The sequence below is a fragment of the Trachurus japonicus genome, chromosome 11, assembly GCF_045865225.1.
Source record: "Trachurus japonicus isolate A0001 chromosome 11, Traja_1.0".
Classification (NCBI taxonomy): Eukaryota; Metazoa; Chordata; class Actinopteri; order Carangiformes; family Carangidae; genus Trachurus; species Trachurus japonicus.
Genome location: NC_140917.1, coordinates 25,265,186 through 25,291,378, shown reverse-complemented (window position 1 = coordinate 25,291,378; position 26,193 = coordinate 25,265,186). Strand labels below are relative to the sequence as shown.

At 41.2% G+C, this 26,193-nt stretch overlaps 1 protein-coding gene across 2 annotated transcripts; it reads left to right on the top strand.

Moving 5' to 3' along the window:
• The first annotated feature begins 2,261 nt into the window (after window positions 1-2,261).
• Window positions 2,262-23,894, top strand: nt5c1aa (5'-nucleotidase, cytosolic IAa). Of its 2 annotated transcripts, XR_015037141.1 has the most exons (8): window positions 2,560-3,005; window positions 6,644-6,688; window positions 11,113-11,280; window positions 11,371-11,500; window positions 16,844-16,966; window positions 20,956-21,140; window positions 21,757-22,179; window positions 23,766-23,894. XR_015037141.1 is itself a non-coding variant. In XM_085791994.1 (7 exons), exons 1-7 carry the CDS (start codon window positions 2,850-2,852, stop codon window positions 22,108-22,110), a joined length of 1,161 nt encoding a protein of 386 aa, XP_085648120.1. In that variant the 5' UTR covers window positions 2,262-2,849; the 3' UTR covers window positions 22,111-22,993. The 2 variants fall into 2 exon arrangements, 1 of the variants encoding a protein (XP_085648120.1); XM_085791994.1 differs by lacking the exon at window positions 23,766-23,894 and having other exon boundaries at window positions 2,262-3,005; window positions 21,757-22,993.
• The last annotated feature ends 2,299 nt before the right edge of the window (window positions 23,895-26,193 follow it).

The following is a 26,193-nucleotide window of genomic DNA, read 5'->3' as shown; positions in this document are numbered from 1 at the left end:
TTCTGGATGAATTGAGGACAAAGTAAAACTACCACTAGTCTCTACTGTGACTACCAGCAGAACTGATCCTGCTGTAAACACTGCTGCTACAGCACCACTAGTGCTTCTACTTCTACTCAACTCCCTGTTCCCTAAGTGATCAAATAATCATCAATGATCATTTGATGTCACAAAACTTACTTTGTTTGAAAAGCCAAAGACTGTAACTGTCCCAGATCTCTGTAGAGAAGTGATGTTAGTGCAACACTGGGATCAGAATATTAAACTGTGATAAAAAAAAAATGGAGGAAGAGTTTTTTAAAAAAAGTGCCATTATTCATATAATATAATACTGGATAAGACAATACAATACGTCTTCTTCTCGCTCTATATCAATAATAAAGAAATAACAATAAATAAAAGAGTCAAGGATGAATCTAAATGCACTCAAATCTCAAATGACTTAAGCACTGAATAAATAATAATAATTTAAAGCAGAAGTAAGCGATCCGGTCGTTTTGGCTAATGCTGCGTTCCAGGCAGGCTTTTGAAACCGTAAATTACAGCTTCAAGTCACGACTTAGTAGCGTTCCAGGCAACCCACTCGTGTTTTTCCGACCTGTTTTACCTGTGAAAGTCACTATAACGGCCACTCGTAACTTCCGACCCGTGAACTCGCACCAGATCGAACTGGTACGACTTCACAGGTCGGAAAAACACGAGTTACGGGCTGCCTTGAACGCACCATAACGTCTTGTCAGCCGATGGAGTTAGCAGCCCCCGCCCTCGTCATGGATCTATTGGTCCTCGTCCCTGCACACACAGCCCTTCATGCCGTTCTCTCTCCTCATTGGATAAAACTTGTAGGATACGAGGAAAGTTTTCTCCTCGGCTCAGAGCAGAGCAGAGTGACTGAGAGACCCGTGTTTCGGTCCAAACACTCTATGTAAGTGATTGCTGTCAGAAGATAGAACTATTTAAGACTTATATTAACACAAAAATGTCGCTTACTTCTGCTTTAAAATAAGAATGAAATAACATTCTGTAATGACTGCTAATGAGTTTTTAATGATAATTTCACAATCTGCTGGTTTGATGATGGTCTGTTCTCTATTGTCTGTCTTCTCATACTGACTCATCAGGTCAGAGGTAAAGTTGGGCTTTAAAACCCAAAATGTGCTGCAAACACACTGACAGCAATTCAGAAATGAATCAGTGAGGAGAAGTGTGTGTGAGGCTACAGAGCCAGGCTGTGTCAGCCTGTGCTGCACAGATCCTCACGGAGCCTCATCTGCCTTCAAGCTATGAGATACATTGTGTAAAGCCACCTCTGTGTAAAACAAGACAACAGACCACCGAGGTATTTGGCCGTGGTCAGCCCTCACACTGTGCTGCTGTGTTCACCATGCATGAGTAAGGACACTAATGGCCCTGTGTTCAACTCGCTGTACAACCTTGGTTTTAAATGAAGGTTACATCCATTATCTGCTACCTTTGGGCCAATTCAACCCCACTCTCTTTCACCAACACCACCCCCCTCTCTCTGAGGTACCAGCCATGTCCTTTCTAAACTGGAATTACTTATTTTTTCAGCTTTTAGGGAAGTTTTACTATAGTCTATAGATCAGTGTTTTTCAACCTTGGGGTTGGGACCCCATGTGGGGTCGCCAGGAATTCAAATGAGGTCACCCAAAATGTCAAGTAGGGTTAGTTTTTTAACTAATTATTATTATTATTAAAATTCTGATTAAAAACACCACACACAATCTTAAACAACTGTATTCTATACTTTCACTTTCTCAAATATAAATCGAGTTCAAATAAAATGCAGCATATAAAAATATCTCGGATGGGGTCGCCAGAAATTTGGGATGTCAAAATGGGGTCATGAGCCAAAAAAGGTTGGGTAGGTACCACTGCTATAGATTAATGATAACCTTATTTGAGACACAGACAATACACTGCAAAACATATCACTAAATATTTTCAAGAGTTAAAATAATGTGCCAGAAAGAATTGGGGTAATTCTACTTTTTTCATGAAATCAAGCCATTTTTTTCTATACAAACTTGATTTCTTCTACATTTATGATGAATATTTTTTACTGTGTACTTATGTGTGTGTGTGAACGTCCCGTGAGCCTCTTGGGCAAACTGCACCGTCAACAGAGAACAGCAGGGTGTTTGGTGCTGGGCTGGGGGCGGAGCCACGCTGAATAAGGAAGCAGAGCCGCGATTGGTCAGCGAGAGGACAGAGGGGAATGGGCCAAGCCGGGGAGCCGAGAGAGTGATTGAATGGGACAGAGAGGGACGACGGAGGGAAGGGGAGGGGGGAGCGAGGGAGCGAGGGGGCACTGAGTGGGGGAAGACACAGGCAGAGAGATAGCAGCAGATGGACCGCTGCGCAGCCTGCTACACACTTTGAAAGGACAGACTGTTTGAGTGACAGCGTGTATGCGTATGTTGTGTGTGTGTGTGTGTCTATGCATGGATCACAGAGGAGTGTGTGTGCAGGATAGTGGATGTGAATGAGTGAGCGTCTTTCATGTGCTCTGGAATTGGATGCAGTGAGCATTAATCCTCTTGAGGAGAAATAGGATTCAGACAAGTGAACAGGAAACAGAGGACTGAACACTTTTGCTCTTCACACTTGGACTGCTTTCAGGGCAGGTGCAAGCCCGGCTTCCTCCTCTAGTGACACTATCATCAATGTAGGAGGATCTCCATAATTGCTACGGACTGTAGCGGGACGTTTTCTTCACTCGGTTGCACCTTTTTTTTGCCTAAGAAGAGAACTGTGTCTTTATCAAAGGTAGAGCAGACAGGACGGTTTGCAGGGCACCTTTGGGAGCACAGAGGGAGGGATTCTCTATGGTGAAGATGAGTCTGGACCCTGTACAGGTGATGAGTGGACAGGTCAAAGAGCTCAAAGTTTCCCCATCGTCTAACGGGGAGAGCAGAGGATCATGGGATGGGAAGGAAGAGTTTGATCAGGATCACCTGGGCCTCACCACAAAGCCAAAACCAGTAAGTCCCACTGACCATTCATGTGCCAGTATATCGTTGTTTCCAGATTAAAACAGCTTCTCCCAAACTTCCCTCTGTTCTTCCCCCCTCTCCTCTCTTCACCAGCCTGTCCTCTGCTGGCTGATGTTTACATGGCCCACGTGCAGCTTTAAGCAAAGCTCATTGATGAGGGGCTGTGGGGTCAGGCAAGGCAAGGCGAGACAGAGTGGGTGTCAGACGTCTGTTATGTATCTCTTTAAGATTATCAATATAGTTTTAATAGGAGACACATAAGACATCTAGAAACCAGAAAAGACGTGAATGATTTTGTATTTTTCCTTCAAAATCCAAAATTGTTCATGGGTTTAGATACCAGGCTTAGAAGCTAACCTACATAACATGTGGTATTTTAGTCTAAAATTTACATTTTTGCACTTTATGATTATAAATGAAATTAATATACATGTATTATATCTTGTATGACAAGTACTTCAAGTTTATCCAAGTATGAAAGAAAACAGGTTTAAAGGACAATACAATTATCTGATGTTTCTTAGTTAAGTGAATGAAAAGGTTCTTTCACATATTCTTGTCTATCTGGTGGATACTGGCTTAATTTGGTTGTAGTTTGGTTATTCAAACTTCTCAGAAGCAATTCTGTATGAGAAATAAAACTCCACTAGTTTCTAAAGGGTTAGCATGTATTTGATCTGACAATTAAAGCAGAGCAGTCCCAGCGACTGGCAGGGCTCACTGCTGTTTATAGCACTGCAGGACATCAGCATACTGCACAGGGAACTGTAGCATTTTCCAGGGAATCGTTGGGACAGGCTGCTGAGCCACACTGAGGGACTATGGAAGAGAATTAGTAGCTGTTTAGTATTCCCCTAAACAAAAAAGAAGAAGAAGTACATAAAAATAAATAAATAAACATGAGGAAAATCCTGGTGAGGAGACCAAACTGAGAGCTAAAAGTAGCTAAAAGCTGAGTAATCTCTGCTGCCAGAGGATTAGCGTGACCACGGTGGTGTATTTCCAGACTGTAAACATCCATTACCATGCAGTGATAACGCTCAACTATCCATCCAAATATACTGCATCACAACACTGCAATAAAGATATGACACCGGAGATACATTCATCCGAAACTGCACACGGGAGGGTTTAGCTGTGCTCACATGCAGCTGTTTTCACAGCATTAGTATACTGCATGTGATTATGCATCAGGGTGATGGACGGGGCAGATTACAGGGCTTTTATTCAAATTAATGCCCAGTGAAATTAGAGGGCTACATGACAGTTGAAGCTGAGCAGCTGATGACATTAGTGTGTGCTTTTGTTATCATAATATACAGTATAGTGCAATGAATACCAGCATATTAAACGTGTTATGTTTCCTGGAGCCTGTTGCTGGACATGCCATTCATTACATTACTGTAATGGTCCTATAACATTTTTATTCTACCAATCACATTATTAATTGATGACCTGGATGACAAGGCTGGTGTTGAACCTTTCCGAAACAACACACGGTTTATTGATATAACAAAAACAAAATGCAGCACTAATTCACTATAAAAAATGTAATAAATATGATTAAAGACTGTAATTAGGCAGTTTTCATATTAAATTAAATTTTAATCTACATTAAATCTGATTATCTATCTATCTACAGTATCTATCTATCTATCTATCTATCTATCTATCTATAGACAGTAACAATCCTCCAATATCACTGGCTGATTGTTTTGGGAGGCTCAGTTGTTATTTTCTCAGTACACACAGGATGAGGATGTACACTTGAATTTCAACTATTGCAATTGTTATGTTTTGAGCAGAGTGCAGAGGACAAGTTAACTCATTTGTGTGTAATGCTACGTATTTATACAAAACAAAACTCTGTAGACTGGGGATGTGGCTCAGCTACATCAGGTTGGCTGCTGTTGAAGACTCACCTTGGTGGTTATGGTGAAGCGTTAGGGCAAATCCATCATCCACACTCAGCTGGCGGAGCCAGGTGCAGGACATGAACTGATGCTGATCAAATCCCTCTGATAGGTGAAGGCTCATGATGACTGCAGACTGCTTCTCCTCCACTGTAAAGCCTTGGTGTGCTGCAGGCAGAGAACAAAAGTAGTTTTCACTAAGGGGTAGTGACAGTGTTGGACTTTAGAGTTTGGGCCTATGGCTATTTCCTGGAAGCAAAGACATTATTCATCTTAAATTCTCAAACATACCAGAGCATACCAGAAGTATTTGTCAGCCAAACAGGTGAATGTAAAACAGAAATTAAATCTACTATGCTTCTTTAGTAGTAGAATTGGTAAATGTTGGACACAGTTGCCATTCCAGGAAAAGCCCAACTCTCATTTTCATATGTTGATCAAAACTTGACTGTCACATAAGCTATGTATGAATTGCTTTTTCTCTAAGTTAAAAAAAAAGAAGCTTTATTTTTTATTTTATTTTTTTTTGGCTTAGATGTGTGTGTACTCTTTTATTTGTTTTCTTTGTATATTATAGTGTTTTTTCCTTAAAATTAAGGTTCAACTGGTCAAAAGCTTTCTTAACAAATATGAAGATGGACATGTGCCAGAAACAACATCCTTGGACTAATATTAAGTTTTTAATTTAATTTAAATTAGATTTTAAGTTTTTAATTTCATTTTCAAACAGAAATTGATTAGGAAAACAAGTTCTAGACCAAGTTTGTAGATTTCAAACACACAAACACATTAACATTTCCGTTACTGGCAGTGTGTTCAGTCACACTCTTGTGTTAGCATATGTGCCAAGGCCTGAACGGACTGCATCATCACTGGCCTTTAGTTATCTATAAATATCAGCCCCCCCCCCCCTGGTGCTCTACCCCCATCCCAACATGTTCTCCCCACACTCTCCCAGCTTCCCTCTCTTCTTTCTCTGTCTCTTGACTGGAAATCCCTCACACTTCTTGTCTCTCCATTCTCAGACGAATGGAAGAGATGTCTCACAGCCTCAGATATGTAAATAACGGATGACTCATGGGGTTATGTACAGATACCAGTCCTGCTGATCTAGCAAAGCTCTGACAGGATTAATATATAGTGGTGGAATGAGAGGGGAGGGGCCGCAGGGTTCAACGACAATTTCATTTTTTTATGCTTTACCAGGCAATAAATGGCGCTGTAATCCCTAAGTTTGACTTTAGATATACAGTGAATGTTTAGCTTCCATTCCTGGCAGGTTTAATTCTCCTCAGTGGTGAGGGACTTATCATGGCTGCTGTGGGTTTCTGTGAAGAGGAGACTTGTGATCGATGCATTCCCAGTAGGTAGGAGGCCCCACTGGGAGAGGGCAGGCAGTTAACACTACCAGTATCAAATCACAGCGAGGAACTGGCCTCTTGCGCTAGGGTTGGCTCCCAGACTGTGTGACATTTTAATTATAGCGTAAACTGACTCTAATGGATAAGCTGCACCAAAGGTCTCATACATCTGCGAGACTGTTTCTGTGCAGCAATCATAAAGAGACCCACGGTTTCCCACTTTGACACATCTGAGTGGCTTTTCTGTTATGCACAACTATCTGTATCCATCCTCCCATAGACTTTAAGGAAAATGTGCAGATGTGGGGAAATTATTTCTGATAAATAAAAAACAACCTGTCATTTTGCCAAGGTGACAGGGAGACGAGCCCGGAAGGTGGAAGGAGGCGTGTTCTTCGTAAGTATGTCCCGTCATCACCCGAGGTCACAGGTTGTGTCCATGGTGACTGAATGACCCTCACCTCTGTCCTTTCACCGTCTTTTAACCTCTCCCCTCCTGTGACGACCGCCAATGTGCCTGCATGGTCACGGACACACCCGCTCCACTAACCACAACAAGTTGACCCGATGCATCATTTCCTGTGCTGTGGTGTTCATTCATATTGTGCTGGATAATCACTCGCTGCACTGAGCCAAGGAGCCCGCTCCCTGTGTCGCCAGACAGCTGCACGGCGCTGTGGCTGTTTGACATGATCTCTCGCTTCTCAGGAATTAGATTCTTAATATTAGTTGACAGATTGAGCACTCTGGTATGGGGAAAACTAAATTTACACCATGATGTGAAGGAGGCCCAATTTAAAATGAAAAAATAATTGAATAATAAATAAATGAATAGAATAATTTATGATTTGTGTCCAAATCTTGTGTCTAAACTTATATGTAAAGGCTGACCTTGCCCTATGATTACATATTAATACAAGATGTGTATGTCTGATGGTTCCTATAAACAGTGTAGGAAAGAAGCCAGCACTCTCACCAAAAAACAACACTTGTCAAGCCAGCACGCTCCAAAATCCTTTTGGAAAGTTTAATCACACAGACGTTTCGACTGAGGTCTTTTGGAAAAAAACTTTCCATAAGGATTTTTGAGCTTGCTAGCTTTTCTCTTATGTCCTAAAACATTAAACAATTAAAGGTAGCTACCCACCATACTGAAGGTTGAAGCTAACTAGTTAGGCTAGTGGAAGCTTCCACTGAAAGTACTTTGCTTGCTAATATCAATGAATGCTTTCTCTCATGTTTTAGTTTATGTTAAACTAAACATAAGGGAGATTTTCTATCTTCCCGAAGGTTGATTTCAGTAAAATTATATCATACCTGAATTGAACAAATGAAGGCAGTTAGCCTATTTTTAGCCTCCCCCTACGCCTGCACTTTTGAAGGTCCTGTGTGTTCATTTAGTTTCATCCTGAGTGCAACCTTCCCATGAGTCCTGGGGAGGAAACTTTTTTCCCTCTGGTGTCTGAGTGTGTGGTCCAAACACTACCTTTACACACACATAGCCTAGCTACACTTGGCTAAAACTACTGAAGCCTAAACACTCCTGCAACGTCCAAGATTTAGATTTAACTCTGATGGAGAGGCGTTGAATTAACAGTATGATCGTTTTGGAGGATGTAGGATGCAGCACTGAACTTTTTGATTCCTGTTATTTCATCAATCCCATTTAAATCAATGAGGAAAGAGCTAGACAACAGACACCAACTCCCAGTAAAATGCAGTAGAGTGCAGCAGCACTGTGCATTACAGTTAAATCAATATTTCTGTCAAATTCGACTTCTGATCTGACTCAGATGTGGGTCAGGATTAATCCTGACAAAGTGATGTGTGTGTGTGTTAACAGGTAAGTAGGTGATATGTCAGCAGGCAGTGGAGTTGTGATGGAACAAGGCTAAATAGAGAGACAGTACCTCAGTGCTTCTGTCAGCCTGTGGCCTACTTACCAGCACACAGCCATTGGAGCATGGACACAAACATGCATGTGTCTCAGTAAACAGACACCAGCCCCACTGAAGACTCACAGTGCATATACTATGACTACTGAGTGCTTTTATATGTGTTGTTATTTTGGGCACTTGTCATTTTGCATTGCATGATAATCCAATCATAAATGTATATTCTTATTCTAATAACCAAGTTTTAATGACAGCTCACAACTCTATCTCTGTCATTAGACTTGTTAAAGTGTTTGTTGTTGCATTATTACCAGCAAGATGCATGATTGTCTTGAAAAATAACCAAAAACAAAAGATGCTGTCACTTATACACTGACGTATACTGTAAAGGTAAAACATTCACACACACATCCACTTTGTACTTTAAATGAAGTACCCCCCCCCCCCGCCCCCCCATCTAAATTCAGTTGCCCGCTGTGGGCAGTGATGCCGGCTGCCCCTGTAGGAATGCTGCCCTCCCCCTCCAGACACCAACACTCAAGCGTAAACACACATTGGGCAACATGAGAGCAACACGAGGCAGCAGCATTACAATCACCTCTCAGTTTTATGCAGTATAGTTCAACAACACAACTCCCAACACAACAGAGACGAGTCTTCACATGGTCACACTCTCAGCAAACTCTGGACATGATGTTCAGAAATAGGACATTTTGGGTAACACTTTATAATAAGTACACACTATTAAGCATTAGTTAAGCATTAATAAACACTGAATTCTTCATTTATAATGCATGAATACTCATTAGTATGTAGTTTAAGTTAGTGCTTATCAATGATGAGTTAAACATTTTAACTAATGAGTATTTCTAATGAGTATTCATGTGTTATAAATAATGAATTTGGTATTTAATGCTTAATAATGTGTCCTTATTATAAAGCGTTACTGGATTTTGTTTGTATAGCTGAATAACGATTCAAAATATAATCAGTAAGTCTGGTGAATACTGCAGTTTGTTGACAGTGTAAATAGCCACTTGTATATACCATAATTTACTTAGCCAGTGACATTTAGTCTTAAAAGACTTTTAGTGCTGAACTTATTTACAATAAGCTCAGGGTTAGGGTGTAAGTGTGAACTCAGTTGTCTGTCTGTTTGGCCTTAGGATGCTAATTCTCATGCAGACATCTTGTATTCATGACATTTATCATATAGTTTTTGCTGAAACTGTTTTAAAGAGGTGTTGAGTCATCTGTAGATGATCAAGTATTGTATTGAACGATTAGGAGGGGACGGGAAGAAAGTGAGGGGTTGATTTTTGTCATTTTTGAAGAACATTGGAGCAAGGGTACTTTCTTATATTTTCAGTTGTCACCAATATATCAGTTCTATACAGTTTTAGTCCAAACGTGATACTGTTCCATAACAGTAATAAAGAACTTTGCTCATTAAGTGCACAAACTAATATGCATAAAACAAGAGCTTAGTGAAGCAGTTATACTGTAACTCCTGTTACATCAACTTTTTGGTTTTTCCTGTTTTTCTTCAGGCTATTTCACAATCAGCTGACACAGGTGAGGTTGTTATTGTGATATTCAGCAGGAACATCAGGCCTCTTCCAGGAGGGGGTGCTACACTCACACTAAGGGATACTGAAACATAAAACAGATTATAATATAAACCGCACAAATTTGATTCACTGTCCAAATAAACAGATGAAATCTCCTCATTCAGCCCAGTAGGAAAGAGGAACACTGTGTCTGTTTTCACCTCTCTGTGTGTATTCACAGGCTCAACGACCTTTGTGTAGTTCACTCAAACTGTGGCTTTTAAAACGTGCAGTCACCAATCATGTTTTGTGAGCTGATCAATTTATCAGTAATGCTTAATTATAGAATAACTACAAATAGGTTAACTGAGGTTAATTTCAAGGGTAGGTGGTTAATCCTCAGTAACTGACTACATAGCCACAGAACGCCTCCTATTCTTATCAGTCATTTGTTCACCATAAAATGAGTTCATATAGGTTGCACATATTTTATTTTTATTTTACTGTACAGCACTTTGGAAACCTTTGTGTTTATTTTAAAATTGTGCTTAATAAACAAAATTGATTGGATTGGATATTAAAACAAGAAATGTCTTTTAAAAAGGAATCAAATGCTTAAATCAGAGAACATAATCTTCACTTTTAAACCTTCCTGTTCTTTTAATGATTTATTACAAAAGTAACATTACCAACTCAACGCTATTAAGTTGTTTTAAGAGATTTAAGAGATGGTCTTGTAATTTTTGCTCAAAGAAAGAAAATCTTGAGACTGAGTCTTGATTAAAAACATATAAAACATAACCTCTCCAATTTGCTAAGTCAGTTTTCATACAGTGTTTAAGAGTCAACAAGAACCGACAAACTTTTAAGTGTTCTTAGCTGTAGTGGATTGCGTTGGGATATGGGTGGCCACGTGGATGAACATGCGTAGTCCTCTTATCTCATGATTAGAGATGACACCATTCTACTAATGATAAGATCCCCATTCATAGAGTGTATAGCTGCTCTGAGGTACTGTATGGCTTTACAACAGGCAACGGGAATGACAATAAGGGACACGTGTCATGCTCTGCATGTAGCCCAGCATGTTTTGTGATGTGAAGAATTTCCTTTGACTGCATCCAAATGAAGTTTTAATGTTTCCCATGAGGCCTCTTTTACACAAAGGGACAGCAGCACTTGCATGTTGTTGTAAAAAGGAGACGTTCAAAGTATTTTTGGCAAGGTTTTAAAGTTTGAGGGTCACCACAGGTTGTCCTCTCTCACTTCTCTTCCACTGTGTGTTTTCCAGTCATCATTACTGCTCGCTCATCTCCCCTGTCTTCTGTTCCCCTCCATCATGCCGTTCTCTATCTTGTCTCTGTCCGTCACCGCAGCCGAAGCCTGAGAACGCAGTGACCATCGCCGTCTCCTCTCGTGTCTTGTTTCGGACTGAGCGTGAGCAGAAGGTGTTTGAGCAGCAGGGAGTGGAGGAGTATCTGAGATACCAGATTGAACATGAGAATGAACCCTTCTCCCCTGGACCTGCTTTCCCCTTCGTCAAGGTATAAGTCCAATACAGCAGGGACTCTGATTGACAGACTGATCAGTAAAATCAGCTGACTGTTTCTGTTTCTGTTCCTGCGTCTCGTCAGGCTCTGGAGGCCGTCAACACTCGTCTGCGTGAGCTGTACCCGCAAAGTGAAGAACTGTTCGACATTGTGCTGGTGACGTACAACCATGCCCACGTAGGCATCCGGCTAATCAACACCATCAACCATCACAGTGAGTCTTAAAGAGATCTAATCAAAACGCAGATGAGCCTCAGCGCCTCCACACAGGGAAACCATGTGCTTTAGACACAGCATGGCACACAGTAGTGGCCATTTACAACTCTGCTGACCCTCAGTGGCACTGACAAAATTCACAATGAGGCGGCTATAGTCCCTTTAAATAGCTTCCTGTCATAGGGAGACAGCCTGTTGATAGGTAAGTGAGATATCAGGTTTCTACACTCAGACACTTCAGTTTGAGAAGGTCATTATCTCTCGCTCTCTCTGAGCCAGACTAGGCATGTGATCCTCATAAAATAACTTTAAAAAAAACTTCATTTGTTTTAGAGTTAGGAGACAGATCATCAGTCATAAATTATTATTCTCAATTTTGTGTCTCATAGCAGCTACTTAAAATGAGCCGTCATGACTTTCACAGCTCTACAGTCATCACCACCCTCAGACATGCCCCTAACATGGCCCACCAACACCCACTGTCCATCATGCTGATGATTGCCTCTAGGTGAAACACATTTGGTATTTTGCCCATGTTATATTCAAGACAATAAAAGTGTAAGTGCAAACATCTCCTTTACCATCTTAACTCCGCTGTACCCATGCACCTGACACTGGGGCCTTCAGCTTTACAATAAATGTACAAGCTGGAGGTTAGACTCTCTGGCGGACCCAGCCCAGACCTGGTCTGGCCTGTATTCCAAAAACTGGCAGGGGGACTGGAGAGGATCTATTGTGTGTTAATAAAAAATGTTATATGAACAATGTAACCTTAAAGAAGACATATTACGCCCCCCTTCCACAAATTAAAATAGCTCCCAGGTGTCTTAAAGACATGTCTGTGACATGCTTTGGTCTAAATCCCCCAAGGATCAAACATCACAGCTCTTTTCATCCTCTCTAAACAGCCCTGTTCACAATGGCTGGTTTCAGTGCCTGTCCCTTTAAATGCAAATGAACCACTGCTAGCCCCGCCCCTTCTACCGGTCCCAGGTAGGGGTGGTGTTATGCAAATTCAAAACCTAGTTACATCACTGGAATCAATCAAATCTTTATTGTCATATATACCGAAGACAGCGTCACACAGTACAATGAAATTCTTACTCCGTGATGATACCTCCGGGTACAGAAACATTTGCCGGAGAAGCACACAGAGACGTTCGCCACGGTGGGCGCCATCTTGAATCAAACAGACAACTGGGAGAACAGCTCATATAACCACGTGGATTTCAACCTATAGGGAGCCTGCACATTACACAGTTTTTTTGTCAGTTCTTACATTTGGGGGGCCAGAAGGCAAGACAAACACCCAAATAAGAGCCTTCAGAAAGTGGGTGCCCTTTAATGTGATATTGGATCCCAGTGGAGCATTATTGAAAGTTTCAATTGATAAAAAAACTCCATACTTGTCGCATACAAGCCGTCTGTGGGGATTACTTCAACACACGCCTACCTCATGATATGGCACTTTCACGTCCTCTTAAGCAAGTATCCAACATTTTAATCATATTTATAAGTAGAGAAGCTGGAAAAGCATAATAGGTCCCCTTTAAACCGCAGTATGTGGTTTAATCAATGCATAATAAGGTTACAACAAAGTTACAGTGTTATAAACCACAGCACAGTATGGTGTGTCTTCCAACTACTTGGAATCATAGTTTAAAACCTTAATTATAACTGAAGCAAATTTTAAATCTGTATTAATGGGTCGGATCTATGGGCTCTTATACCAGCTTCCCTACACTGGGCATGGGTATACAGTCAGTCAAGTAGTGACAGAGCAACATTAAAGCAAACACTAAAGCTGTGCTGCCAGGTTTTGTCGGATAACGAGTAGGAACTATTAAACTGAACGCCGGCATGTTCAACAACAGAGGATTTTAATCCGTGAGGAATCCGTCGGGGGAGCAGGTGACTAACATTTCGGTGCCAACACGTGTCAGGCCTATAAAATTGCAAATCCTACAGAACTGGAAAAATGATTTGGGATTACTTCTTTAGAGGGTACGGATTACACACAGTACATGAAATGTGTTTCATGAAAGGTGTGTATTTAGAATTTCTGATGAGGGAAAGCAAGCTGTGCACAACTAGAGCAGGACCGAAGCATATGAATCAAAGATACAAACCTGCTCTATCTAGATAAATCTCCAAAATTGTAAAATGAAAAGTTTTGTATTTATACTTGTAAAAACCAACTGATATTATTGAAAATAGTTTACAGTATAGGTTACTTTATTGAATTGTTTTTTATGCGGCTTAAAGGGGGAAAGAAACTCAGCGCAAACATTGACGTAATGAGATAATCCAAGACGGTCAGGTTGCCGTAGCTGACGCAAGCTAAGCTGAGACACAAACAACAAAGTGTATGAACAGCTGACTGGCAGGATCCTTCCCAGGGAACTCTCAGACCCCGTCCCGACATGGTCCTCACAGACCACTTCCTGCTCCTCGGAGCCTCGGGCCGGAGCCGAGCTAAAGACGACGTCCTCTGGGATGTAAGAATAATCCAAGAGGCCTGAAACAAAAACAGGTCTGAGCGCAGCACACGGCCCTCCAGATGCTTCCATGTTAGATCTCTTTGGTGGTTCCCTGCATGAGGGGCTCAGTGCATTCAAACAGTCCCCAGACCTCCGACCTCTCCTACAGAATTAAAGGAAAACATGGCCCCTCTGATGTCACAGAGATAAAAAGCCATTGAGACTGAAATATTCACTTGCTGCTTCTCGCATTTGAAACTGCAACATGATCACTGCAGAGAAACATCCAAATACACGTTTATTTCTCATCATCGACTCACACTGGGCTATTTTTGACCGCAGGATGGAGTATAAAGTTTCCCTCCTTGTGTTCACATGACTTGACACAACCGTGCACTTAGCGCTTAGCAGGGAATGACAAATATAGGTGACCGCTGACAGTTTCATCCATCTCTTTAGCATGTATACATCGTACGTACAGTAGGACCTGAGGGCTGAGATGACTGGCAGGCCCTGTAATGTGCTCTGTGTGCAGTAAATTGAGAGTTCACGTGATGACATTATCATTCTCCATGGAAATCAGACCTGGAGCCGCTCCACGGACTCACACTCGCATCAATATTCATACCATCCACCACAGACTCGCCACACACACACACACCTGCCGTAGCCGCCATGAGAGCGAGATATGAAAGTATGTGAGGAAGCTGCTCATACTTTGATGTGACAGCAGAATCCTCACGGACACACTGAGTTCCTGTTTTCTCAGTACCACGCACGTCTTAGAGCCTCAGAACAAGTAAATAAATCATACAGAGTTAGATGATATGAAAACATTATGCTGGAGGGAGGGGGGGTGGGGGGGATCCAAAGACATCAATGGTGAGGACGTTTTTTATCTCCAGTGACTCCCACGCTCCAGCACCAGGCTGGGGACGTTCGGGTGGTTTGAAGTGATGAGGTAGAGAGGGGGGGTCAAACCCATGAGGGCCCGACTACAAAGCTAAATAAACCATTTAGGAAATCTGAAGAGGACAGTTGGTTCTTTGAATGATAGAGTGATCACTTAGGGGACTTAAAGCAACACGGTCCCTCTGTTTCGTTTGGTTTCTATCACCAACCCCCCCCCCTCCTCCAGCCTGTTCATGAGTCACACACGCTGCACAAGAACTGCTTTTGTTTCTGCCCGGTGCTGTCGCTTCAGAGCAGTGGAGACAAGAGTTCAGATTAAATGTTTCCTTATGGAGAAGTGATTCAGGTTGCGTGGTTAGCCACAACATCCCTGTTGTTTTTATGTGTGTTTGGTGTTACACACAAGTCCTCAGACTCAGACTCTGTCAGTAAAGTTTGGATTTCTGAAGGTGGCACTGGCTCACTACGCTGAGGATTCTACATTCTTCATTAGTAGTCACAACAAGAGGGAATGGAAGCAGATATATTTAGTTTATTCAATTTTTTAAACATATTTAAAGGTCCCTTATCATCCAATTTTATGTTTTGTTTTCCATGTTTTTGTGTATGTCCAGGTTCTGAAAGTACCAAAGCATTCATTCCAAACAGAAATGCACACAGCCGGTCTTCATAAACTGAGCCTTAAAAACGAGCCTGTGACTTTGTGATGTCATAATGAAACATGTCCTGGTGGACTCCCCATTGAACTGTACATGAAACACAAGAAAAGTGTAAAACATGTGACAGTAAATAGAAAGTAAACTGTCTGAGAGCTCTAAGACACATTTCTTGCCTAGACTAATGTAGCTTCAAATAAATGCTGTAACCCCGCAGCTTTTCTATTTTAATAATGAGCACATCAGCCTCCTTCCCACTAACCTTCTCTTTTACTACATTTCCATCTTTCATTGATGTCATCCACCTTCTGCAACCTTCAGCTTTGTCAGGCTCATTCTATCACTTCTCCATCACAGCAGTAGTCTATCATTTTACTCCTGTGCCCTTTAACAGCCTCCATCTCCTCTCCTCTTTGTTCCCTCATGCAAAAATATCAGCCCATTTTAAGCAGGTAGACAGGTACTGTATGTTTCACAGCTCTGTAATCACGGATCTAATGACGTGGTATCGCTCTCCCATCGCTCTGCACACAGCATCTCTCTGACCGCCACACAGAATTAAGAGGCTCGCTGAGCCAAAATGCAAACAGACACTTTCCCACCGGTTTTTAAATCCCCCTCTCTGGATCCTCCACACTTGTGCTTGTAAGTTTATCCTGTCACCCTTTCTTTAACCCCTTCCTCTTCCAACTTCACCTCCTGTGACCCACTAATGATCTGTGAGACGCTGAAAGCTAAAGCTACAGAAATGATGATTGTTGTGTTGCTTTTTTTTAACATGGATTTAATTTTTTTTAAAGAGACATACAAGAACAAATAACAACAGAGAAGTGTGTAAATTGGTACAGAAGTGTACTAACATACACTGTCAGATCAAATCTTTCATACACATACTTCCATACAACTGTATAAACAAAACATAACAAGAACATGGCGGGCAGTCGGCCTCCCAATGAAGGCATATAATCATGAGACCACAGCAGATGTGTTATCATAGAGTCCAGAAAACGGAAGAAGAGACTGGGTCATACGGGGGATGCATCTATACTGTTCCAGGCCCGTCCATCAGACGCGTCAAATCATTGTACTTCATATAGTTGATCCTGCTTGTCCTTAAGTATATTAATTCTACCAATCAGAGAGATAGGAAGACCGGACCATCCCGCAACTGATTTGGATAGACACCAACATTGGGCTGTAGTTAGCTTTTACTAAGTTTTCCAGTTTAGGAGATTGTTGTGTCTTATTAATCACACTTTTGATGTTGTACTGTTTGTGTCTCTTTGTCCTCAGACCTGTTCATCGAGAGGTTCTGTATGACGGGGGGAAGCAGTCCTACTGGCTACCTGAAGGCCTGGCAGACCAACCTCTACCTGTCTGCTGACGCTGAGAAGGTCAGGGAGGCATTGGCTGAAGGTGAGCGCACACACAACCACACACACAGATTTATATAGGTGGTGATGATGGGAGCTTAAGTCTAATCTTATAGGATATTCTTCATTAGCGACCTAGAGTCCTGCAAAGCCACAATTAGGAGGTGAATATTTGTCTGTGTTCTATCTGAGCATCATGTGTGATTATGAACCTAATGTGGTTATGACCAGGAGTTAAACCAGTCACGCATTTCTACATGTAAATGTGACTTAATAGTTTTTGTCCACCAGTAGCTGCCCAATTAATTAATAAGGTTTTGCACAATGTGTGACCTTTGTTGAAGGAACCGGTCTCATGTTGCAAGTCATATGTTACATACTGCAAGTTCAGTCAGATGGCCTCTGGTGAAGCTTTATCTATGTTTGAAGAAACTGTTTCAATCCATTCGACTTGATCATTGCTGGGACAGTATGATGTGGTTTAAAGGGATGGTTCACCCAAAATTCAAATTTCACTCATTATCTACTCACCCTCATGTGGACTAAGGGCTGTGAGAAGTTTCAGAGTCCTCCGTGGCTTCTCTGAGTTACAGCGGGGCTCCGTGCAGCACTGCATGTCCATATGACGGTAGCGAACGGAGCTCACTTTTTTCGTCCAAAAAGACACACCAAGAAACATCCAAATACCTCCATAGTGCTCGTCTGTAATGTCCCTCTTGTATTGAAGCCCCAGCATGAGAAATTGTTCCGAAAAAAATGTAAAAAGTCTATATTTCAAGCTTGTTTGTAGTGGAAGATCCCAGTGTCGCAACACTATGGAGGTATTTGGATGTTTTTTGGTCTGACTTTTTGGACAAAGAAAAGTGAGGCCCATTTGCAACCGTCATATGGACATGCAGTGCTGCACGGAGCTCCGCTGTAACTCAGAGAAGCCACGGAGGACTCTGAAACTTCTTCCAGCCCTTAGTCCACATGAGGGTGAGTAGATAATGAGTGAAATTTGAATTTTGGGTGAACTATCTCTTTAAGTCTATTTATTACACATACAGCTGCACTGTGGGTGACCTTTGTCTTTCCAGGCCTCCACTGATTTTATTTCATTTCATTATGTGTTATGTATTTGCAGAGACACAAACCTGCCTCACATATAGGTAATCCATCACAGCTAACAGCATGCTTACTTTTACTGTTGTCTTTGTTCTTATAAGTGCACTTGTAAGACTTTCAAGAGTCCTGGAAAGAGGCCGGAAGATTTGTCAGATTTATTTGATTTCAGATAAATGGAATAAAACACACGTCTTATCTTTAAACTTCAATTTAAATGGCAACACACACACAGTGCTACAGTAACTGTGCTGGAAGCGTACGTTATGAATCTTTTCTCTCCCTTTTGCATAATAAGCACCATTGACTGACATCTTCTGCGACGCTGCAGTGACATTACCATAAATCACCATATTAATATTTCCTGTCTTTGTATTTGCTTGATTGATTCGTGCGTGTCACAGCATATCAAGACACGCACTAAAGGGAACACCGGTCGGAAGTAACATCCCATTTGCACAGGCTGTGGTTTTGAATATGTATCAAAATATTTGAAAACACGAGGCTTCTATCTAGCAAAGAAAATTCAGTGTGTTAATACGCTCGGCTGACGACGAGCTAGAAACGGAATACACTGACGTGAAATTTGTTGGACTCGAGGTGACAACCGCTTCGGATTGCATTTAATGCTGCTTTATAACTGCTGTCAAAGAATAGAACATACTGAAATGGGAAGACTACGGTGGCCCTGAGAGCTCAGTGCACTACATCGACAAAACAGGTAAAAGAGAGATACTAAGACCATTATATGATTCTTGCTACAGAGTAGTAGCTACAGAGTTATTTTAGACACAACCCATGTGTGTGCCAGCCTTTATCATCACTTTAGTGTCCCCCGTTGTTTCCATATTTGGTGCATTATGTATTTGCAGTGCTAATTTCAGAAAAATAAAAGGTAACACTTCATAATAAGTAGCCTACACACTATTAAGCATAAGTTAAGCATTAAAGGGACAACGAGGAGTTTTGGAAAAGCAAAGCGTTTTCACACTACATTTATGAGCCTCCGTGCGCACCGTGAAATTCTTTGACCGGTGCAAGACAGACTCATGTTTTCATTCATCAAGAATTAAAATCAGAGGTTCGAAGACGTTCACATACCGTCGTAGTTCCAACCATAAATGGCTATTCGGCGGCATTATTCTCATGACTCGCCACAAAACCGAAAGTAAAGAAACGCTGGTCGGCTCGCCCAGCATTTTCACCACCACTAATAATAACAAAATAATGATAGAGACAAAACGATATATTTATCGAAGATGGGCCCATTAACAAGTGTGGGTAGTGTAGATTCATCCACATTAACGTGAGACTTTTTTATAACCAAATAGAAACTCCTTGTTGTCCCTTTAAATACTGAATTCATCTTTTCTAACACATGAATACTCATTAGTATGTAGTTTATAAACACAGCTAAAAATGTTTAATTCATCATTGATAAGCACTAACTGTATTCATAAACTACAGACTAATGAGTATTCATGTGTTAGAAATGAAGAATTCAGTGTTTATTAATGCTTAAATGCCTAATAATGTGTACTTATACAGTATAAAGTGTTATCAAATAAAAACCTAAACACAAAGGTTGAAACCAGTTTCAAACAAATCTAAAAACAAGTTTTGAATTTGAGCAGTTAACCTAGAATGTTTGGTATTCCCTAGATGACTATTTTCTAGCAGTAAAAACCAGAACACAGCCGACTATGTCTACTACTCTGTAAGCTGAGGCCTGATGGGAAACTAACCGGAGAGCTGACTCACCCACAGCCTGACCACATAGCTCTCAAGGTGACCTCAGGGGGCTCATCATGTACCTTACAAGCTTAATGTCACTAATGCAGAGAGTCTGTGAGAAGCCCACGCCCACCAGCAACCCCTCCCCACACACACACACACACACACACACACACACACACACACACACACACACACACACACACACACACACACACACACACACACACACAGTCAAGCAAAGGAAGTGTCCTTGACATTTCACTTGAAAGGTTTTAATTACTTTGAAAGCCATTTATTAATACTTCCTTCAAGCCAACAGTGATATAATCATTCACAAGTCCTCCTCCATTTTGCCAATAGGGCACCCATAGGTCAAAGTTATTGTGGCTTTTAAGAACGCCCTCTGCTGGTCCAGAAAACAAACTACTTCAAATTGCTTGTTGTGCTTATAAACTAAAGCTTGAATTTAAAAAGGTAAAACACTTTAAATTAGTGGTCTTCAACGTTTTTCAAGCCAAGGACTCCCAAACTGACGGAAAGGTGGAGCAGAGACCCCTACTATATTAAACAATATGTGTATTATATTAAACTTGGCCCAGTACCATGTATAAAAGTAGTTTGTTATTCAATATTAAGCTGTTCAAATAATACACATGTTCATGTTTTTTCATTCAACATGTACAAGGTACGGTGAGTAGGGGGCTGTCCCCCTGCCATTTCTAAACACACCTTGTTCACTGAGACCAATGCCAATATCAGCAATGTCTGCTATTCAAATTTAAGTTTTTATTTGAAACATAAATGGGGAAACTAAAATGTCAACCAAAAATTCCACGACCACCCTGCAGAGCCTCTGCGGACCCCCTGTTGAAAACCTCTGCTTTAAATATTTGAATTAATTTTCCCGCTTCTGACTGAAGTTTAAATTTTAAATAAATAAGTACCTGCAGGTGTCACAGTGTCTCTTGTTCTGTTTTGGTGATACAACCCAGTTATACCTACAAACAAATGTATCTGTTGGTCTGCAGGTATTAAAGTGTCTAATGCTTTGATTTACAATGAAGTGAAACCAGGCAGAGTAAAGTAAAACAAAGTTCCCTGTGTAGTTTGTAGCACCACTAACCTCCCTGCTGCTGAACTGATGATGACTCACCTCTCTATATACTGTATATACTGTACGTCTGTGTTCAGGCATCGCGGCAGCCACCATGTTCATGCCGGATAAGCAGACAGAGGTGTCGGAGACCCAGCTGCGGGTGGCGTTTGACGGTGACGCCGTCCTCTTCTCTGATGAGTCGGAGCGGATCTTCAAGGCCCATGGGCTGGACAAGTTCTTCGAGCACGAGAGGGAAAACGAGGACACACTATTGGATCACGTGTGTAGTTTTTACTTGAAATCTCTAAGGCCAACAACTATACCTCAGACTAAATAATTATAGTACAAATTGCATTTCACCCTTTCCTTGAATGGATTATTTTGTTGTTGTTGTTTTTTGTCATTTTATAATTAAAAAGAAAAATGTGTCTATAAAAAGAAAGCAAGGCAACAAACTGTTGGTGAATTTAAAGCCTAATTTCCTCTGCAGCATTAACACAGACATTTCCACATAGCCTTAATCCTCTATAAACGATTATGCAGATGTTCACGATATAAAATCCATTTCATTAATTGATTATTATTCCATGAATAAATTATGCAAAATGATAAATGATATGATAGGTTGATAAGTGGTTTTCCAAACGCTGTCAGTTGGAGTGTGATTCTGCCAGACAGCCGGCAATTTATAAAGTTAGCTTGTGCAGGCTTCATGCTGAGCTACATTAAAACACAATGGTGCTAATTTAATCAAGGTTTGCTTGTGCTGCATGCAGTTAGAGATGTGGCGTGACAAAGCAATAACAACTAATGATGCAGGGCATACAATTGCAACACAGGATGATGGACATAATCTCACCAGCTTTTCTTCACCACCATCTGTTCCTCTCCTGCAGGGGCCCCTGAAGGGCTTCCTGGAGGCACTGGGGAAGCTCCAGAAAAAGTTTTACGCCAAAGGCCACCGGCTGGACTGTCCCATCCGGACCTTCTTGGTGACAGCTCGCAGCGCAGCCAGCTCCGGGATCCGTGCTCTGAAGACGCTCAGGGCCTGGGGCCTGGAGATCGACGAGGCCCTGTTCCTGGCCGGAGCACCCAAGGGCCCCATGCTGGAGAAGATCAGGCCACACATCTACTTCGACGACCAGATGTTTCACGTGGAGGGAGCGGCGGAGATGGGCACCATCGCTGCACATGTGCCCTATGGCATTGCACAGAAACACCCCAGACAGAAAGCCAGTGTGGGGAAGTAGACATCACAGGACTTCAGGTGCCAATGGTACAGCCGCCCAGCTGGAAACAGAAGGAGACACAACGATGAGGTGGAGGAAGTTTGGAAAGTTTGGAAAGATGAACTTGTACTGTATTGTATGTGGAAATGCATCATTTCCACAATGTAGCATTTGTATTGTAAGTCTGTTTTATCAAACTGTCTGAGCTTAGTAGAGGTCAGGTAGAGGTCTGGAACCTGAGCTGATGTTTCAAAGCCTCAATATACTCAATACTGAAATGTCCTGTCAGTTCCTTCAGTTTTTGTCAGTTTATATCCAGGGGTGCACATAATTGTTTTGTCATCATCACTTAACTGACTACTCTCTCTCCTTACAATTTCCCCTTTAGACAATGATATAGCCCTACTTTTTTAGGTGGATGTGCATCAAGGGGTAAGAGGCAAAAGTCTGGCACCAAATGTATTGCGATCTGTTACATTAAGATGTGAATTTCTTCTCACATGCACAGTGGCTCAGGGAAAGTGAGAAAGCACAACAGATGGATTTTCTGGTTACTATCTGGATTTTGCTCATCTCCACTATGTTGACCATGTCATACACAGAGGAGGCTGCCAAATGTTTCCCTGCTTCCTTCAAACACAACTAAGCTCTTACAGTGGAGTCAACAGACAAGCAAGCCTCGTATGTTTCCAAGTGTTGTGTTGCCAAAGCTTCAGAGGTCTTGCATTTTCTAAAGGAATTTATTGATTTCTGTCATTAGAACCGGTACAATCAAACTTGCCTCTTTCACCTTTTTAAACTATATAACACTATAATATGCTCCACTGTCAAGCACATGTGTCAGCTGTCCAATAATTCCCATAATAGCAGCATGACACATTTTACATCAAATCAAATTTTACATGTTTGTTCTGCGTTAACTACAAATGTGTAATGTACAGTCTGGCAGTTAAAGGTGATGGAATAACACATGATAGTAATCACATGATATTGATTTCCTGGACATTTTGATGGATGGATTAAAATCCTAAAAACTGAAGAAAAAAATTAAGCTAGTTGTAAGCTAATAAGTATTTGCTGAATGTAAATGTAATCTTGAACCCTGCTAACCTGGAGGAAAAAATACATCCATTTAATAGGGAAAGATAAAAGTAACAGAATAAACAAGTCATTATTGACATTGAAAAAGCTACCGCAAAATCTTTAGCCTACTTGTCAGTCAAAGAAATGATTATAAACTTCATCAAACTTCATTCTTTTACCCACCAAGAGCTGTGTAGAGGTGGGAACAACAATAATGTGCTCTATTGTCTCTATCTTATCCTCTAGTGGAGTTGGCATGCTAACCAGCTAGCTCTGCTCTGTCTCGTCACTTTCCGATAGCACTACTGTAACATGTAACGTCTTGTCACAACAATCACCACCGCGGCTCCATGAGAGAAGCCACAATCTGCAGCAGAGACTTCCCTTTAGCACAACTGTCATAATCTTGCCAGTGATATATGTGGGGAAATTGTAATGTTTCAGTTATTCTTTTCATATTATTTACTGTGTGCATCCTTTATTTTGAGCACAACACACACCAGTTATGTGCACCCCTGTTCATGTAGGAATTTCAAAGGTGCTTGATTGCCACGGTGACCTAACTCTGTTTCTTTCACCACTTGTCTTCATAGAGAAGACCCCTCTTCAGTTTATGCTGCAAGATACTGAATGAAAGGATTCACTGACTCCTGTTCAAGTAAAGCACAGAGCTGTTTGCTGTCAACAAATGAGCAAAAAGAACAATGCAGTGATGCTATAAGGTTTAAAGTTATAGTGATGTGCTGTAGCACGAGTCATAACCTCAAGTTTAAGTGTCAATTGTTTCACAGTTTCTTTGCAACTATACATGTCTTGTATATTATAGCAATTTCGTCTACTGTTGTGTTAGTCCAGAACAAATAGAAAAAGCCATAAGTTTCAGTTGGTGCCTTAGTTTCAACAAAGACACTATTTTGAGCCATGAGGAGCAGCACTTTGGTCCTTGACAACTGTTGTATGTATTTCCATTGAATTCAGTACAGACTTTAATGGTCAGATAGAAACCTCCAAAATGTATAATGTATCTCCTGTTCACAAAGCCCATCTAAACCTGAGAACACCTCAGACTATAACAAAGACATGGCAGGCTGATTAAAGCTGCGAGTTCTGTTGAAATGTCCTTGAAAAGGTGTTGATACGTACTGTAACAACTTGGTTTGAGCAACTCCTCTCACAGTTTTGTCTCCATGTTTAGTTTATCTAAAAACAGTTTTATGAGTATTAAAGTCAAGGGACCTGCATGACTTGTCTTGTTTTTAAGGTCCCATATTTTACTCTTTTCTGTGTGTTATTTTAAGTTGATCCATGAAGATACATTTATGGTTTTAAGTACCAAAAGCGGCTTTATAACTCCTCCCTCAGGGTTCTCTCTGGAGCTCCAGTAACAGTAACAGGTTGGTCAATCAGAAGATAAGCTCAAAGACTCTCCTCTGATTGCTTGACAGTTGTCTGAGTAATTTACAAAAAAATATATATAACAGATTTCAGATACTCAGAGAAACCAAAACCTGCAAAGTTGGATGGTGGCCTTGGGGGTATGGTTTGTTATGACATCACAAAGTTACAAAAGCCCCGACAGCTCATTTTAAAGCTCAGATTCTAAATACAGGGCTGTGTGCATTTCTCTGTCAACTGAGCATTTTGATACTTTCACAATGTTACTATAGAACCAAGACCTGTTGCGTCATCAAAAAAGACATGAAAATCTGACTTCACAGTGAAACCTTTAAAAATCCAGTATTGAAACTTATACAAAGATGTGATTTCACTGCCTTATTTTGTAGCCAAAGGCCAACACAAAATCGTTTTCCTGAGGTGATTGATCTTATAAAATGTATCCAATTCACCCACATCTAGCAGTCAATGCCCAATTGGTAATCAATAATTCAAAGTCAGTATGACTTATGCATGATTGAAAAACATGAATCAGTCGTCCATTGACAAAATGGCTGCAGTGGCCTTTGGAAAATGTCAGTGCACTTTACCCCGCACTGTTACTGCTGGCGAGGCCTGGGAAATCTTCCACCTAGTGTATATTTAGCAGTGCTTCATTACACCTCATCAGGCTCCCGAGGACCACAGAGACAAGCGTTTCGCAGCCAAATCTCGTAATTGAACAGATGCGTCTTTTGGCAGGCGTTTGCCCGAAAATGACGGCTGAGTTGCCGGAGGATGAAGTTTCAGCTGGGAGATCTAATCAGGCAGGGCACTTTGGACTTGAGGGTGACATTCAGGAGAACGCTAATACAGATGAAGCAATGCTTGAATATACGATGACAATTTAATGATGTCTACAGAAAAACTGGCTTTGCAATAAAATAGAAACATAAATAATAAAGAATGAAAAAGCAACAAACTGAATGACTTCTATTTGAAAACATACAAGATCAACATATCCTGCACTATAGAGTCACTGATGTGCACTCCTTTACTCCTCCATGGAGTGGCAGCACTGGAATGATAAATGATCTTGATCTGCTGCAGCAACTGGTCCTCAGTCAGCACACGTTATTCAAGCTGAAAAATTATTAAACGGCTCAATGCACATTAAAGTTATAAACTTTATACTAATGTCAAGTTTTGTTTTGAGATTTCTTCCTCTCCTACGTCCTTATTTCTTTTTGCCTCTTCCCTTTGTCACACGTCCTTCCATATTTTTGTTTTCTCCATTCACTTTAATATCTCACCCCTCACACTGAGCAGAATCACATTACTACCCACACTTTTCCTTCCCCGATTCCCATATCTGTGATGAATTGGTTAATATTCCCAATCATTCAGAGCTGAATTAGATCTTCTCAGCAGAGTCTGGGTGATAAAAGCCAGAAAAGCACCAACAACCAGCGCTGGTCTACCTGGCGCCATATTGCTAACAGCACCACGGGGACGGGGGCCCTGCTGGTAAACGCTGATAGATTGACACTGGTGTGGGTTTTATAAGCTCTGGAAACAGCAGCGAGATGATGTTGCTGGCAACAGTGGACTTATACTGGGGGCAGATAGATAAGATGGTGCCAGCTG